We start from the raw sequence: 17,471 nt of genomic DNA, 5'->3' as shown, positions 1-17,471 counted from the left end.
ATTATGAAATTGAAAGTTTCTGTTTATACAAATACCTGTGATATTTACTAGAATGACCATCATTTTTATATTGTTCATATATCTTACATGTCTGTTTTCCATTTGCTTGATCTCTCCATATCTGAAAGTATTGAGTTTAAATCTTCAGCCCAAATTGCTTCTATAATTTTCTGTTGAATATTTTAGTAATTTTGATCTATTATTTGCTGCAGAAAACTTCATGCCTATTATATATTAGTGACTATTTTTAATGAAGAAAATCATCCTTTTCTATTTAATGCAATTTGCTCCTCAATTTTATTTTGATACTCTTACAAAATGTGGTACTGCCTGATACATCTTTGCTTATTCTTTTTTTTTTCATCTATTCTTTTTAGAAGAGAGAGCATGCATGCATGGGGGGGCGGGGCAGTGAGAGAGGAAGAGAGAGAAGCCCAAGCTGACCTCTAGCTTCACAGAGCCTTTTGTAGGGCTCAATCCCATGAACCCAATATCATGAGCTGAGCTTAAATCAAGAGTTCGTTGCCCACCTGACTGAGTCACCCAGGTGGCCCTGTCTTTGCTTAGTCTTTTAATTTCTGTCACTAAGCAAATAAATATATGAGTACTTAAAATTGTTAGGTTTTATAATTGTTAATATTCAGATACTTTATTTTTTTAGTATACAATTGTATGTACTAAACGTTACACTTATACTTAAAAAAAAAATTTGGAGGGATGCCTGGGTGGCTCAGTTGATTAATCATCTGCTTTTGGCTCAGGTTGTGATCTCAGGGTCCTGGGGTTAAGCTCCGTGGCAGGGAGTCTGCTTCTCCCTCTCCTTCTGCCACTCTCCCAGGCTTGTGGGTGCTCTCTCTCTCTTTAAAATAAATAAAATCTAAAAGAGACCATTTGGAATAATTACAGATTTTTAGAAGAATTATAAAGATTGTTTAGAAGAATTATGAAGAGTTCCTATATACCTCTTAACCAGTTTTCACAGTTATTTACATTTTACAACATGATTATTTATCAAAACTAAGAAATTAACATTGGTGCTACATTATGAACTAAACTGTGGACTTCATCAGGGTTTCACCAGTATTTCAGGAATATCCTTTCCAGGATCGATACCACATTGCATCTGGTCATTACTTTCTCAATACCCCTTTAATCCCAGACAGTATCTCCATATTTTCTTTGCATTATATGACCTTGACACTTTCCAAAAATACCGGTCAGGAGTTCTGTAGATTGTTTCTCAGTCTGAATTTGTCTGATGTTTTCTCAAGAAGTATTGGGTTTGAGGAGTTACACCACAGAGGGAAGTGCCCTTTTAAATGAATTATGTCAGAATATATGTGGCATCGACATGATATCATGGGTGATATAGCCTTGATCACTGGTGTTTGCCAGGGCTCTCCATTGTGTAGTTACTGTCTCCCTGCACATACTCTATTCATTAGAAAGAAGTTATTGAGTCCGGTCACTCAAGAGGAGAGGAACTAAACTAAGTTCCACCCACTAAAGGAGGGGTATCAATTGATGGGCATCTGTTAAAACTACCATGATAGTTGATATGTTTGTTGGTGGGATACTTTGGTGCTATACAAATATCTGATTAATCTTTAAAATTTTGCCCACTAATTTTAGCATTTATCTCTGGATGTTGACTATAGCAATTATTTCTGTGGCATTCCAGTAGTGAGTTTTCTGTTTCCCTTAATCTTTTGCATTTATTATTTGGAATTCTTCTGTAGGGAATATTGGTCTTTTCTCCACCATTTGTTTATTTATTCCAGAGTCAGCAAACTTTTTCTGTAATAAGCCAGATAGCAAACATTTTAGACTTTATGGGCCATGCAGTCTCTGTTACACAGTTCCCCCTACTTTTGTGGTTTGGAACACCCATAGATAATACATAAATGAATGGGCATGAGTATGTTTTGATAAATCTTTCTTTTTAAAACAGGCATTGGGCCAGATTTGGCCTGCAAACAACTTATGATAAGTAATTCATTTATTTATATCAGATGAACTCATGGATATTTATTTTACTTTTTGGGTTATAAATGTGGTACTATCATTATTTATTTTCTTATTCAAATTATTCTAGTTTTGGCGACTGGGAGCTCTTTCAGTTGGTTCCTTTTGGCATTCTCCCACCATTTGGGGCTTATGTATTTAATTTTTAAATACTTTCTTATTTTCTGGCTCTGCAGTATCCTCAGGGTCATTTTTTTAAATGGATAGTTATATATATTTTGTTCTTTAACACATGAGATGCCTTCCACCTTCCTTTTCATCTGAAGGCCCACTTCATTGGTTTTGGAATTCTTAAGTTTACAATAATTATTTTTTTTCAATTTTTTATTTTGGTATTTTATTTTTTATATTTTTAAAGATTTATTTATTTATTCATGAGAGACAGAGAGAGAGAGGGAGGGAGGGAGAGGGAGAGAGAGAGAGAGGGAGAGAGAGAGAGAGGCAGAGACACAGGCAGAGGGAGAAGCAGGCTCCATGCAGGGAGCCCAACGCAGAACTCGATCCCGGGTCTCCAGGATCAGGCCCTGGGCTGAAGGTGGCGCTAAACCGCTGAGCCACCCGGGCTGCCCGTATTCTGGTATTTTAATGTTCTCTGAAGTCTGCCTTATTTTTTTCCTACCATTATGGATAGAGGAGTGTTGGGGTGTGAAAGTGGAAAGTTTAATTTTTTGAAATTAGTGAGTTTTGTGGGGTCCCTGGGTGGTTCGTTTGGTTAACCATCTGACTTCTGCTCCAGGCATTATTCCAGGGTTCGGGATAAAGCTCCACATTGGGCTCCTTGCTCAGCGGAGAGTCTGCTTCTCCTTCTGCCCCTCCTTTCTATTTGTGCTCCCCCCCCCCCACAAATAAATAAATAAAAATCTTTTTTTTTTTAAAGAAATTTTGTAAGAAGATAAATAAAGTTAATTTATTTTCAACCTCTGCCTCCTCTATCACTGAGATCTTTCTTTGACCCACAGACTCAAGATACAGAGATTTCTTCTGGTACACCTTGTTTGTGTTCTTGTCCCATTTTGTTTTTTTCTCCCTATCAGACTTACCTTGGTTGGATCTCTGTTGACCCTTCTGGAGGTCTGTTTCTCATGTTCCTTAAGGTTTTCTTTAAAAACTCCTGTGTCCTTGGGAAGCTTTTCAAGTATGTTTTCTCCCTCACAGATTTGATTTTCTGTGTGTTGATTTTGTCCTGTCTTGGTTCCAGTGGGAATTTTATTTCTTTGCTTGTGTTTTTCCTTTGGTTTCCTTACATCCTTTCTTATGTAAATGAGTCTTTCAGTTCAGTCTCCTGCTCAACCTATTGGTTTCGTTTCATCATTTACATTTCCTTCTATCTCTTCTAAAAACAGAGGTTGTATTTTCTGTCATCTTTGAAAACAAGACACAAATACTATGTAAAAACGTGTAGTAGTGCTTTTCTTAGTTATGATTTTACAGAGAACTTTTAGGGATAATCATATTCTGAATCGTTAGAAGTTTTTATGAATGTGTCTGCAATGATGTTATTGTTGCCAGGTTTTGTCCAGGTGTTCTTGATCAAAGAGATCATGTACTGTGGTTCAGTGTTTTCCAGGAGAGTGGTGTAGGAATTACTCTTGGTCCCTCATCACTTGGATGCTACTGAGTTCCCCAGTCAGACTTTCACCTGGAGGATGGCTTAAATTACATGGCTCTGAGCCAAATTTCTTGGTCCAGCAGCTATTTCTCTAGTGTAGTTTTGCTGGACTTAGTGGGAGATTTTGCCTTCTCTGAGTAAATTATCTCAAATGATCAGTCTTCCCAACCTGAAACAGACCTATCTGGTTGCTTCCAGGACTTGTCCTATCTTTATTCTTGCTGAGGTCCTCATACCCCAAGTTGTAATGACGGGATTCCCTGTGCCTTTCTACTCCCAAGGAAGTTGTCCCAGGATGTGGAAAGGATGCAGAGAGAGAGGTCCTTGCAGGTGTGGGACTTGAGGTCCAGAATCTGGAGATGTCTAGGGATGGCTGGTCTGGTGTGTATATAGCCACACAGCAGGCATGGACCTCTTCCTTTATTCTTTCTTGCTCTTGCTCTTGGCATTCAGAGGGCAATCATGTTTTATAACACAAAGTTCGTCAATTCAGTCCCACCTGGTGTGGGAGGCATTCCTTTAAGAGTCTGGAAAACCTTTGGTAACCCTGGGTTTCTGAGCTACTGTAATTTCATGTACTGTTTTTGTTTGGTGGAAAGCTGAGATAGAAATATGAGTGATGATTAGTCTGTTTCCATTTGAACCAATGGAGAATTGGAGCAGAAGGGGAGGGAGGCCCCCATGGCTACTTAGGAGAGTCCAGCCCAGAAGGCTACTCCTAAGCCACGTAAAGGTGCTTTAGGTCTTCTGTGACCTTGACAGAGCTGAGGGCAAGTGCCTGAAGCTGTGGATACGCTGTCAGCCTCAACCAGGTTGGGCTCACTTGACAAGAGTGCATGGTATGGGGTCTGGAGTCAAGATGCTTTGGGCCAAGTCTTAGCTCTCCACTGATTGTTGGAGGAGGGGCCTTGGCCAAGGGCTTTAACCTCTGGTGCCTCAGCTTTATCCTCTGTTTAAAAAAGAATAAAATGACCTGCCTTGCTGGGTTATTTTGAAGATTAAATGAGTTCGTATATATACTATATAGTTCATCTGTAGGGATCACATACAGCAGTGGCTGGCACTTCGTCAATGCTGGATGCGTGTGAGTTGGTAGTGATGTTATTTGACTGGCCTGGTAGTGGAAGGCTGAAGAGGATAGTGGGGAGTGATCTCTCTCCCCCATTTGGTGCTAGCTTAACTTGACCTTTCTCAGAGGAGGCTTTCCCACCTTCGGATCTGGAGTGGCCCTGTTCCCTCTGTCACCATTTCCTGCCTTACATCCTCTTCACTATCATTTATCACCACATGCTACTTCATGCTGGCTCATTTAAGGGCTGTGTCCCCCACCAGCCTTATGGCTTCTCACTGGTGAGGTGTGGCTGGGAAGCTGAGGACTCTTGCTGAGAAGTCTGATGAGCCAGGCATCCAATCTTGGCTAGCCATCTACTGACTCTGTGATCCAGAGAATGTTACCTACCTTCTCTGAGCCTCAGCTTTCTCACCTGTTCAATGGTGAGAGTCATGCCCCCCGCCAGCTTGGGTATGAAGGTGAAGTCTAAAACCTCCTGAGTGCTCAGCACAGTTCCTGGAACAGCATGTACCAATAAGGGTGATTATCATCATTACTATTCCTAATGAGGCAGCTGTCCGCTTGTCATCGTGGCAGTGGTAATAATTGCACTGGAAGCTCCTTGCCCTTGCCTGCAGTAGAAGAGTGTCTCATACTGACTGGGATCACAGGGAGTAAATGTTAATTAATGATTTGGTTGAACTCTGAGAAACAGTTCAAGGTCTCAGATTGCTTATCTTTAAAGAAAGGAGCTGGTGGGTGGGTATGAGCACATGAGTTTTTAATATTGAATGATTGTGTTTGTCAGTAATTACAAGGGGAGAGAATCGAGGACTGTCTCCATTGGAGGGACTGAACTTTGACAGTGCAGGAGGTCTTGTGCAGGCAAGGTGGGAGTGGTGCACAGGAGTGGTGCTGCCGGAACCTGGAGGCCCAGGTCTGTGTTTTCAGCAGGTGTGGAGTGTTAGGGCATGGCAGACTAAATAATGTAGGGCTTTTATCATCACCAGCACAAATTAGAATTCTGATTCTGTTTAGAGTCTCCTGAGGAGGAAAAGTGGGATGTAAAACCTATAAGGGATGTAAAGAAGAAAATTAGGTCCTAGGAGATTGCAGATTCCAAGTATGATGGGGAATTCTGAGCCAGGTGTCCTCTGAGCTCCTTGTGAGCATTTTGGTCTTTCAGAAAACGCAGTTCATTTTGTGAACCTGAAAGAAATAGGCTTTGTGAACACATTTTACAGATGGGGAGACTGAGGCCCAGAGAAATTGGGCAGCTTGCTCAAGGTCATGTGAATAGAAACTGGCAGAGCCAACAATTTCCCCCACACACATCAGGCTATTAGGGATGATCCTGTTAATACCATTTGTTGTTGGGAGCACCTGGGTAGCTCAGTTGGTTTGGCATCTAACACTTGGTTTCAGCTCAGGTCATGATCTCAGGGTGGTGAGATCCAGCCCTGAGTTGGGCTCTGTGCTCAGTGTGGAGTCTGCTTGAGAGTCTTTCTCTCCTTCTCCCTCTGCCTCTCCCCCCATTCATGCTTTTTCCCTCTAAATAAATAAATAAAATAATTTTAAAAATATTATTTGTTGTTGGTATTGGGTTGATTTAAGTAGACATGGCTGTCAAGCCACCCGGTGGCTTTGTGGATGGGACCAGAGATGGTGGCAGTAGCCTTTCTGTTTCCACTTGTGATTCTGACTCAATCCTCCAGTAAGTAGAAGACACCAAACCCCCCACCCATATGTGGCTCTCAGTAGCTGTGTAGATGTTGCACCCTTGCTGACTCTCCAGGCTTCTTGAGTAAGGCTGTCTCCCATACTTGGAAGGACTTATGTAAGTAGGTTGACCCTCCCTTCTTCCCAGGGAGGAGTTGATTATCCTTAGGGTGTTATATTCCTCAGGGTGGAGAAACATTCTGTCTTTAGTTCCTACCAAGGTTTGTATTCACAGGAGGATATGCAAGTGACCTTTACTATGGAATGCAAAACTACTTATTTGTATATTCTACACAACTACCCTGTGAGGTAGGTGCTGTTCGTTCCCCCATGGTTGATGAGTCATATGAGGCCCACAGAGATTAAACTTGCTCAAGAACACACAATAAAAGGCTTACCAGGAGATATAAACAAGATAGTCTTTTTCCATAGACTTATACTAAGTTCATTTTGTTGGTGAGTGAGTGCCATTCATTCATCCATCCATCCATCTACCTATCCATTTCTGAACTTACCTCTTTACCCTCCCTTTCACCTATGAATCCAATCATCTGTCCATTTATCCATCCTTCCATTCACCCACCTATCCCAGTCTCCACCCATGTGTCTCTCCATCATTAACCATCCATTTCTCCATCCATCCATCCATCCATCCATCCCCAAATGCAGCCATTTATTCATCCACCTGTTCACTTATTCATTGTGTTGGCTGTTTGTCTAACATGGTTTTCTGTTTCATCCTGGGGAAGAAGTTTCTCCTGGGGAAAAAGTTTCTCCATATGCTTTCTGAAGCTGGAGACCTCCATGCCAACACAAATCCCTTAGCTCCTAAAATATATCTGGGCTTCCTCCTGATACTCCTAGGTTGGTGTTCTTGAGAATGCTATCTCAGGCAGTGCCAGGGTGCTTGTTCACTTTCCTTCCTCTGTAAACCTGCAGAGGGTTTTCCCCTTCAAAGATCTCCAAATGTGCAAAGTTGCAGGCTCTTCCAGAAACACTCTTCACTTTCTGAAGCATTATCACAAATGAATACTCAACTAGCCCCATTCCTTGATCCAAAGATTGGAAAGTTGGATTAGTTTGGCATGGTTTTACTTTTTAAAACTGTTATAGAGTTTGTGTGATACATTTAAAAATTATGTAATAAATCTAAAACAGATGTTCAGAGAGCATTTTGTAAGGAAAGAAATTTTAATAGAAATAGGCCAATTTAATTGTAGATAAATCAATTAAGGAAACCATTTAAATTGTCTCTGAAGAAGCAGTATGGCCTAGACATTTGCATATTTATTAAGTGCAAAGCAGTGAAAATCATTTAATTATTTTGCATAGCTTCTGTTATACATCAACCATTGGGACACAATCTCACTTTTCAACTTTTTTTTTTTTTTTTTTTTTACTTGTGGAAAATTTTGAACATAAAAATTCAAACATGTAAACATAAACAGTCATATAACAGGCTCCCATTCACTTGCTACCCATCTTGAAAAATGATCAGCTATACCTGTATTCACTACTCCCTTCTTACCTTGTTTTTCTCTTTGTGAATTTCAAGGGCATATTCCTCACTCATTAATTTCATTGGGTCAGAATTCCATTATGTTGACATTGAAATGTAATGAACTTTTGAATGAGATTGTTTTACTTTTCCGTTGACATTTAGCTTTTTTAGGGGGTAAAGCATTGGGAGTTTTTTTAATTTAAAGAATTTCACACCTAGGGCAAAGTTGAAAAGATAATAAATGAACCCTCACATATTCTTTCTTTTGATTGACCAGTTATTAGCATCAGGACTGGCTTTTTTTCTAACTGCATTCTTCCATGAGAATACTTGCAGACAGAAGAGATTTTCATACCTTTGAAGGCACATAGATAGTAGCACATGGCTTTAGAACCAGACAGAGAGAGGTTCAGGTCTCACCTATTAGCTCTGCATTGTAGACTGGGGGAGCTTACTGTGGGTGGGGGCAGGGAAGGGCTTTGTCTATTCTAGTCATTTTGGTCAGTATGGAAGATTTTTGTAATTGAGAGAGTTGTCTGGCCTAGTGATTAAGAAAGCGAGTTTGGGATAGAAGTGTTCAAATCCCAGCCCTGCCCTTACCAGCGTGGAACTTGGTTGAGTGACCTAATCTCCCGGAAGCCTCATTTCCTCAGTGTAGACTGGGGATAGAAAGAATACTTACTGCACTGGGTTGTCGTCATATGGGGAAAATGAAATGGGACCATCCATGCCAGGCATTTAGTACCTGACCAATAAGTTTGACTAAGCATTTGTATTATTATAAATAAGGATACATTAGCCTAGTGCCTACCATGTAAATGCTCAGTATATGTTATTTGGCATAAGTAAGGGTGAAAAAGCCATACCAAATTGGTCTTTAAATATCTGATTTTTCTTGGGTGCAGTGGAAAGAATAAAGATCTTTAGCAAAAGCTTGTATTGTGATTCCAAGCAAAAGTAAGCCTTGGATGGACAGGCAGATGCCACCAGCCAGGCATGGCATCACAGTTGTCAAGGGAAACAGCCGAGTGCCTTTGGTTCCATTCAATGGTGTCCTAAAATAAACCAGGCTTCTTGAACACTCCTGGAAGTGTCAGCTTCCCCTGTTGAATGGCTCACCCCATGGCCTGGTGTGTGCTTCTATCCTGAGGGCTTTGTGCTGTTGTTGCCTGGGACTGATTCCTTTCCTCTCTCCCTTTTTTTCCCCCTCTTTTCTGACTCTCTCATCTTGTGTCCCAGGTCGAAAGGATTGTAGACAAGAGGAAGAACAAGAAAGGGAAATGGGAGTATCTTATCCGATGGAAAGGCTACGGAAGCACGGAGGACACGTGGGAGCCAGAACACCATCTGTTGCACTGTGAAGAGTTTATTGACGAATTCAACGGGTTGCACGTGTCCAAGGACAAAAGAATCAAGTCAGGGAAGCAGACCAACGCCTCCAAGCTCCTACGTGACGGCCGAGGCCCATCAGTTGAGAAACTCTCTCACAGACCTTCAGAGTCTGGAAAGAGCAAAGGGACTTCCCATAAACGGAAGCGAATCAACCCTTCCCTGTCCAAGCCAAAAAAAGGATATTCAGGCAAGCCCCCTGCAGGAGGTGACAGGGCCACCAAGACGGTGTCTTACAGGACTACCCCCAGTGGTTTGCAGATCATGCCGCTGAAAAAGGCTCAGAATGGTGTGGAGAATGGGGACGCCGGCTCTGAGAAGGATGAGAGGCACTTTGGAAACGGGTCCCACCAGCCTGGCTTGGATTTGAATGATGTAGGAGAGCAAGACCTGACCGAATGTGGTGTTAACCATGGAGCACTGGCAGAGAACGGGCTCGGTATGTGGCTTGTCTTTCTCCTCTGTGTCTGTTTCTTGCCATGGTGGCTGGGAGCTCTTCCTGAAGCCTAGGGAACTACATATGACATTCCCCCCACCCCTTACCCAACAACCCTGACTCCTAGCTAGGGTAATCATTCTCCTTCCACCTCTCTCACCTAGGGCCATGTGGCCTTAGTCATAGGCCCACACTGGGTACAGACACTTATGCATGTGGGGAGGCCAAACCACTGATGTTCCAGCCAAGACCTGTGATGGGCTGAATATTCCTGACTACTTGAACACACCCGTGGCCATGATTACCACTCTTGAGCCTTGGTTCTGAGGGCCAATCAAGGTCCTCACCCACCAGGACCCGAGATTCATGTCCCCTGAGGGCCAGTGCCTCTCTAGGGTACCATGCACTTCTCAGAGAAGAGCATGCTTTTCATCTCATTGAGCCCCTCATGGTGTAGTCCAGAAAAGTGGGATCTGCCCCTCTTCTCAGACCCAGTTTGGACATGAAATTCTCTAAACCCAATCTTAGCTGGAGCCTCTTGAGGCTCATCTGTTGCTGGCCTGGATGACCTGGCTTCATGTCTGTAGAGGTCCTGAATGCTGCCCTGACCACATCTTATGGTAATTCTCCCGGTTTGCACTAATTGTTCCATCCTGGAAGTAACACAGTAAAGGTTATAGAATTCCTCCCCTTTACCAAGACCCCATAGGCAAAGTTAAGGAAAGAGGAGGCAATGACCCAAGTAATTAAAGCTCCCAAACCTGACATTTCCTTAATAGTGAAATTACTCCTTGACAAAGGCTTTGTGGCCCAGATCTTCCAGGTTAGCCATCTGTACCCATTTTGTGCATACGGGTACATTTACCTGTGTGTCTCGGTGGTGGCATTTTTCCCTTTAGCTGCCAGAACCCTAAGCTTTGGGATGAGCGTGGACAGCTCATGCTCAGCTGCGAAGGGACATCTGATGCCCTGGTTGGAAGCACAGTGTGTGTGGGAGTAGGGGTGTGGGACGCAGGTGGGACAGACAGCTCCCAGGACGGGGGTGACCGAGGCAAATGCACAGGAGAACGTAGCTGATTTCAGAGTGCACAGTGCTCAGGGCATGCCCTGCTGCAGAGAATGGGGGTGTCTGGGGAATCTTGCTGGGGAATCTAAGCGATCTGCTTTGAGGTTCCTCTTTTTCCAGAGAGAGGAATTTCACCCAAACAGGATTTATTTAGCAGTGTCTGCCCCAGATTGACTCACGTTTCCGTCTGGGGATCCCTGATGCTGACATGACTCTGCCTGCTAACATATGTAAAAGCTGTTTGTTTTAAAAATTCATCTCTCGTGGAGGAGTGGGCTTGTGTAAATGAGGCCTGGCATAAACATCCATGGTTGACGTTCCTGTGACAGCTGCCCGCGGGAGAGGGATTCCCTGTCTTGGGGAGGATGGCTGGTGAGGGGAACTTCTTAGGCTCTTTGGGTGTGTATGCTAGGAACCTGGGTGTGATTTCCTGCACCCTGGCTGGTAGCAGTTGTCTGCCCTGCTCAAAATGTGGCTGCCCAAGGGCAGGAGGAGCAGCATGAGGGGGGACGGTTTGCTGACTTCAGCCACCAGCCTGTAGGGTGAAGCAAAGAAGCCAGACTTTCCAAAGTGGGGCAGAGCTCCTAGCCATTGCTCTCCATCTTTGGGCCTTGTTGATGCCCCCTGGTCCATGACCTGCCCATGGGGCATAGTACCTCGTGACCAGCAGGGAAAGGTGAGGATGAACCTGCTGGGATCAGAAGTTAACTCCTAGGCTTAATTGCAGAATATGCTTCTCTGGACCTTTCTTGTCTCTGGTCTCTTCTTGGCCTCATTTTTTTCCAATGTTGAATGTTCTCTACTTGGGCACATACCTAGATAGATAGGAGGGAGCTATCTGCCTCTACTTTGTTCTGTTTTGGGCCTTCTTAAAGGATTCTTCTGCTTAATGACATTCCAAAGTGCTGGTGTCTTTGAGATTCCCCTGTAGGGCGCAAGCTGCCCCTCTCAAACTTTATGTGTCTTATGTCTTTATGTGTCTTACCTGGCACCTTGTTAAAAATGACAGTCCCATAGAGTCTGACTTACTAAGTCTGGGGTGGAGCCCAGAAGATGAGTTTTTAACAAGCACCCCAGGTGACTCTAATGCATTTTGAAGCTCTGTGCTGTGTGGCAAAATGGGGGTGGCAATTAAGGCTCACATCAGATGTCAATTTAAGTCAAATCAATGCCTTTTTTCTTTTCTTTTTTTTCTTTTTTTTTTTTTAAGTACTGCCTAAGGTTAGTCACCATGCTAGATGCTTGGAGCAATAAAAAGATAGGTAAGGATTCTCCCTCTGAAACTTATAATCTACACTCCAGTAAAGTGAGAATGGATGTCTCCAGGTCAGTATTGAGAGGTTCCTGAGGCCAGCTCATTGGAAGAGGTAACATGTATGTTAAATATATGGTAAAGCTTTGCCACACCCACTTTTACATCCTCTGTGGTCACTGGGCTGATAAATTGTCCAAACGCTGTCAGCCTTTAACCTTCTAGAATTATTATTATTTTTAAAGATTTTATTTATTTATTCATTCATGAGAGACACAGAGAGATAGAGAGAGAGAGGGGCAGAGACACAGGCAGAGGGAGAAGCAGGCTCCATGCAGGGAGCCCGACGTGGGACTCGATCCTGGGTCTCCAGAATCAGGCCCTGGGCTGAAGGTGGTGCTAAACCACTGAGCCACCCAGGCTGCCCAGCCTTTAACCTTCTAGTTAGAATTAGTTTACTATCTAGGTGTTAGGGTGACCAGGGAAAGGAAAAGACTGGGAATCCTTGCCAAAGACAGAAAGTGGTTTGGGGTTCTTAGATAGGACTCCAGAGGGTTTTGTCCTCCAGAACTTGCCAGCAAGGGGTCAGAGGTGTAGTCATGTAAAACATGGCTTTACATACGTTCTCAGCTGGAGAAAAATCTCAATGAAGCCAGTGTCCATGCCCCCGTGGAAACCTAAATGTCATGTTCCTGCTCACTTCCTAACTCCACCTTTCCCCCACCTCCACCAGAGGATCCGGGTCCTTGGGGCACCAGGTGAGCCAGTGGGGCTTGCAGCACCGAGGAGGGATTGTCTTTGCCTGGCAGAAGGGGCTGGGGAGATCCTGGCTTTGCTTTCCCAGCATTTGTTTTGGGGGTGGGCTGTTGCTTTTTATATGATTTTAACTTCTCGTTGGTGAATTGAGGTTCTGCATACAGAAAAGCAACTTATGTAACACGTTACTCATTTACTGCTGACTTCCCTGATCTATGCCGTGGGAACAAATGCTAAATTGGGGCTCGGGCGGGTGGTGTTTTGGTTTCAGCCTGAATTTTCCCCGGCAATGTTTGTGAAATGTGTGCAGCGACTGAGTACTGCTCTCGATTCTGACTCCTCTGGTAATGACAAATGGCTCTGTGGTCCGGAACCATCTGCCTCGGTATCCCTTGGGGAGCTTGTTAAAAATGGGCTCCACCCCAATCGAATGAATCCGGATCTCAGGGGCAGGGTGTGGGTTATGCATTTTAAATGCTGAATTTTAACTACACAGTCGTTGCAGAGGAAGTATTTAGTTTCTCAGCAGTGGCTCATGGATCCATTTGCCAGTAGGAGCCAAAGTTACACCTTAGATGTTAAGCCTGTAAGTGGGGATGTGATTTGTCCTCCAAAGGTTTAAAACTTTGACATCACTTCTTATTGATGCACTTTCCACCAGGCATCTCTCTCTCTCTTTCTCTCTCTCTCTCTCTCTCCCCTCTTTTTTTCTCTAAAATAGGTAAGTTTCATCTGGATGGAAAAACTATTGAGTTAGCTGGCTTCTCTCGTGGCCTGGTTCAGGAGAACTGGTTAGCAGTCTCCCGTCTGAATGGGCCAAAGCATCAGTACTTTAGATTCAGTCGAGCCTCTAAGCCTCTAACCTGTGGAAGCATCCCTCCCTGCGAGCCTGCTTTCCGCTCTGAGCCAAAGCACAGCCCTCAGGTGCCCAGCATTTTCCGAATGTCCTGAAGCCAGTGAGGTTCCAGTGTCAATGCTGAGCCTATATCCCCATGTTTGCTTTCCTTTGAATTTTGAGAACCCTTTCCCTTGCATCCCGACGGCTGTTGCCTGTTGCGCAGCACTGCAGCTCACACGCTGCTTGATTCAGTGTTTTCAGAATGGTTCCTATCATTGAATGAGTCACCCCATGCAAACAGGCAACATTTGCCATTTCTCTCCATTGATCTTTTAAAATGATCTCAGCTTTCACTTCTGTAATGTTTGTTTATCTCTTCCCACTCTTCTCCCAGCGTGATTATCGTTTTGCCCTTCATTGATCGTAGGGGAGTAAGCATGCTCTAAAAGCACCTCGGGACTCAGCAGGAGCGTGGGTAGTGCCCTGTGGCTCTTAAGAACTTAGGGCGGTCACACATGGAGCCAGTATCAGAATGCCCTGAAGGGTGTGTCCCAACACAAGGCTGTCATGCCAACCCCAGAGTGTCTGATACAGTAGATGTGCAGTGGAGCTCAGGAATCTGCATTTCTAGAACATTCCCAGATGCTGCCACTGGTCCAGGGATCTCACTCGCAGATCCGCTGCTCTAGATTAATGAGCACCAAGAGGGTTGAGATGAAAAGGACACACAGTAGTTGTGAATATCAGTTGGTGGTACTGGACAGAGTAGGAGTGATCTTGCTTTGGACCTTCAGTTGAGAATGAGAATCTTAATTTGAAAGCTTGTGAAATTAGAAGTTAAGTTCAAAGTTTTAGAGAACTCCCCTATGTTGAGGCCTTGGGCTTTATGAAGTACTTTGTGTGATCCTCACATGGTCCTGAGAGCTAGCTATGGCCGTTCTACCCATTTTACAGAGAAGGAAACTAAAGCTACATGTGCCCAAGTCAGAACTAGAAGAGAAATCCAGGCAATTCAACTCTGGAGCTGGGCTCTTCACCACTGCCCCTCTACCTGGCAGGCAGTATAAGGAAGTTCCTAAAACCGTGATCCCTGACAAACACATGCCCTGATTTAGGGGGGCAGGGGCCACTTCATGGACTTGGTTTGTTGCTTATTACTGGAAGGATAGAATCCTTCTAAGCCTGAGATACTGTGACTAACTCTGTGCCATTCAGTTTGAAACCCGGGATAAAATGGTCAATTCCCTAAAAAAAAAAAAAAAAAAAAAAAAAATACAACTTACTGAAATGAATTCAAGGATGGCCAGAAAACCTGAATAGACCCATAATTATTAAATAAATTATTAACTCTGTCATTACTAAAGTGCTCATCAAAAAAGCAGGAAGAAGGCACATGAGGCCCAAGTGGTTTTACAAGTGAGCCTACCAAATACTCTAGAACAGATAATCCCTCTCTTATCCAAATGATTGCAGAGAACAGAAAAAAGGGAGACACTTCAACTCCTTTGATGAGGTCAGTATAACCTGGATTTCCAAACCAGGCAAGGACGGGAAGAGCAAGGAAGATCATAGATCATTCTACTTAATGATATAGTGATAAAAGTCCTGGATACTTCCTCAAAATTGTGACCTCCAGAAACTACTCACTCTGTGCCCCGAACATGACTCCGGTTCATGACCTTTAGAATCACCACTGCTTCTTGAGGTGCAGCCTGCCTCCGGAAGAGGCCGAGGGGAAGCTGGCCCAGAGCGTCATGGTCACGGGGTGAATCACATCGGCGGCCTCTTGTTAATGCAGGTGTCTGTTTTCCCCGGCACAGCTGCCCTCCTGACACACTTCAGACACCCACTCCCAGGCCCACAGACTCTGACCAACCTTTTTTTGTTTTTCAAAAGTGGGTCATCATCCAAACCAGTAACAACAACAGCAGCCTAGGGAGTTTGTCCGGTTTGTCTTTCAAAGCGTGGCAAGTCAGTGACTGGTGCTAATGAATGAACGTAAGATGCTCTTATGGGGTAACGTGAAGAACTTCCAACTTGGCCACTGCCTCTGAGCGAATGTGCCAGACTGTGATGGAAAATCTGACTGTCACCTGACCAATGGCGAGTCCAAGGGGGAAATCAGCATTATAGTTGGATCCCTGCTCCTGGATTTGATTTTTGGCATCCACAGAAGCTGATGTCAAGATTCGGAAATCGCCTAATCGCTTTCCTTGTCAGCTCAGATATTCTTTTCCTCTCAACTACCTCAAAACAAGTCTTAGGAACTGTTTCCAAGATGACATTCATCAGTGGTGAACCCAAGCAAGTGGGTGAGCAGTGGAAGTGCCCCCTCTGCCCCCCAGCTTGTCCCTCCACCCTCCGAAGGGTACAGGCAGTGGGGTGGGGTGCATTGTCTGCAGGGGGTCTCAAAACAGTAATGAAAACTGGCTTGCCAACTTTGGTGGAAAGTCACTCCTCCCCATCAGGGTAGACCCCCGGGGCCATGGCTTACCCCCACACCCCAGTACTCAGACAAAAGGCCAGTCTTCTCTGATGACTATGATAGTGGTGGCGCTGAGCTCCTTCTTTGTGTCTGGCACACTGGATATCATTCAATCCCCTCAGCGTTTCTCTGAGTTAGCAGCTTCACAACATAGCAACACAACAAAGTTTGCCATAATTAGCCTTACCTCTAGATGAGGAAACTGAGTCTCAGTCAAGGAGGTCATGACACAGAGAGCCAAGGGGAGGACTTGGGGCATGGTGCCATGCCTGGTGATGCTAAAGCTCTCAGAGGTGTATGAACAGTTTTAAGAAGGACAAAAGGCACCACAGTGATTAAAGTTCAAACCAGCACATATTTCCATGTCCTGGGGCACGGTTCTGGCCAGCACCCCTAGGGGGCCTGCCTTTGAGCCATCCTTAGTGCTTCCAAAGATGCTGACTTGGCCTTCCAGGGAAGCCAAATGACTAGTACTGAGTGATTTCGCTCTGGGCCTCAGATTAAAAGGAACACACACCACACACACAACAAGAATCCAAGGCTTCACGAGAACAGTGATATCCAAGTGAAGACTGGAAATGGTGAGAACATCTTGTTTTAACTTAAAAATCCATTTGTGTCAGGCATGTGGGTCTGCTTCCCCGTTTAGCCACTCAGAGTTCTCTAGTGTCCAGACAAACTGTCTCTCTCTCTCTAATGAACACTTATGCTGCCTCCAAAGACACCCTCTTGCCAACCCTGGCTATTCCCAGTGTTTGCCCTGCTTTTCTAAGCTCTGTCATTGTGATTTTAGTTCACAAATAAGGGTGAGCATCTTGTGTTCCTGCCAGGGGGTATTTCTTTCCCTGGGAGTGGCCCAAACATAGTCTCACTACCAACACTCAGTGTGGCGGGTGGACACAGGCATTTGTCTGCGTCGCCTCTGGCAAATGGCTCAGCCTCATTGGGCCAAATTCTTCATTCATAAACTACAGATATAGTCATCTCGTGGGATTGGGGTACAGAATAAGTGAATTCCTTCATAGAAAGTCCTAAGAATATTACCTGCCATAGAGTAGACGTCTGATAAGTATTAGCTACTCTAATTTCAAATCTCTCCCAGTGTTCTAACCAGATTTTTGTATTTTCCTAGTTGCATTTTAGAGCACTTTCCTTTATTGTGCATATTAATCCTTTCTTATGGATGTTAACTCAGCCAGTACTCATGGAGTGACTGCCCTATAGCAGGAACTGTTTAGACAAGTCATTGCAGTGCCTTGCACCACGGAGATAGAAGCAGATGGTATTGAGGCAGCTCCAGGCAGGGATGCCTATGCCAGCTTGGTCAGGGAGTTAGAGAGGGCT

General features: G+C 44.2%; 1 protein-coding gene across 3 annotated transcripts in view; it reads left to right on the top strand.

The window, feature by feature from the left end:
* The window catches only part of CDYL2 (chromodomain Y like 2), a 195,355-nt gene that overhangs the window by 133,392 nt on the left and 44,492 nt on the right, over positions 1-17,471 (top strand). For all 3 annotated transcript variants that reach the window (XM_077890933.1, XM_077890932.1, XM_077890931.1), the window contains exon 2: positions 9,145-9,733. In XM_077890933.1, coding sequence (XP_077747059.1) covers positions 9,145-9,733 — 589 coding nt within the window. The remainder of the gene's footprint in view (positions 1-9,144; positions 9,734-17,471) is intronic.

This window comes from Canis aureus, chromosome 3 (assembly GCF_053574225.1).
Source record: "Canis aureus isolate CA01 chromosome 3, VMU_Caureus_v.1.0, whole genome shotgun sequence".
Lineage (NCBI taxonomy): Eukaryota > Metazoa > Chordata > Mammalia > Carnivora > Canidae > Canis > Canis aureus.
This window is presented reverse-complemented; position numbering and strand designations above follow the sequence as displayed.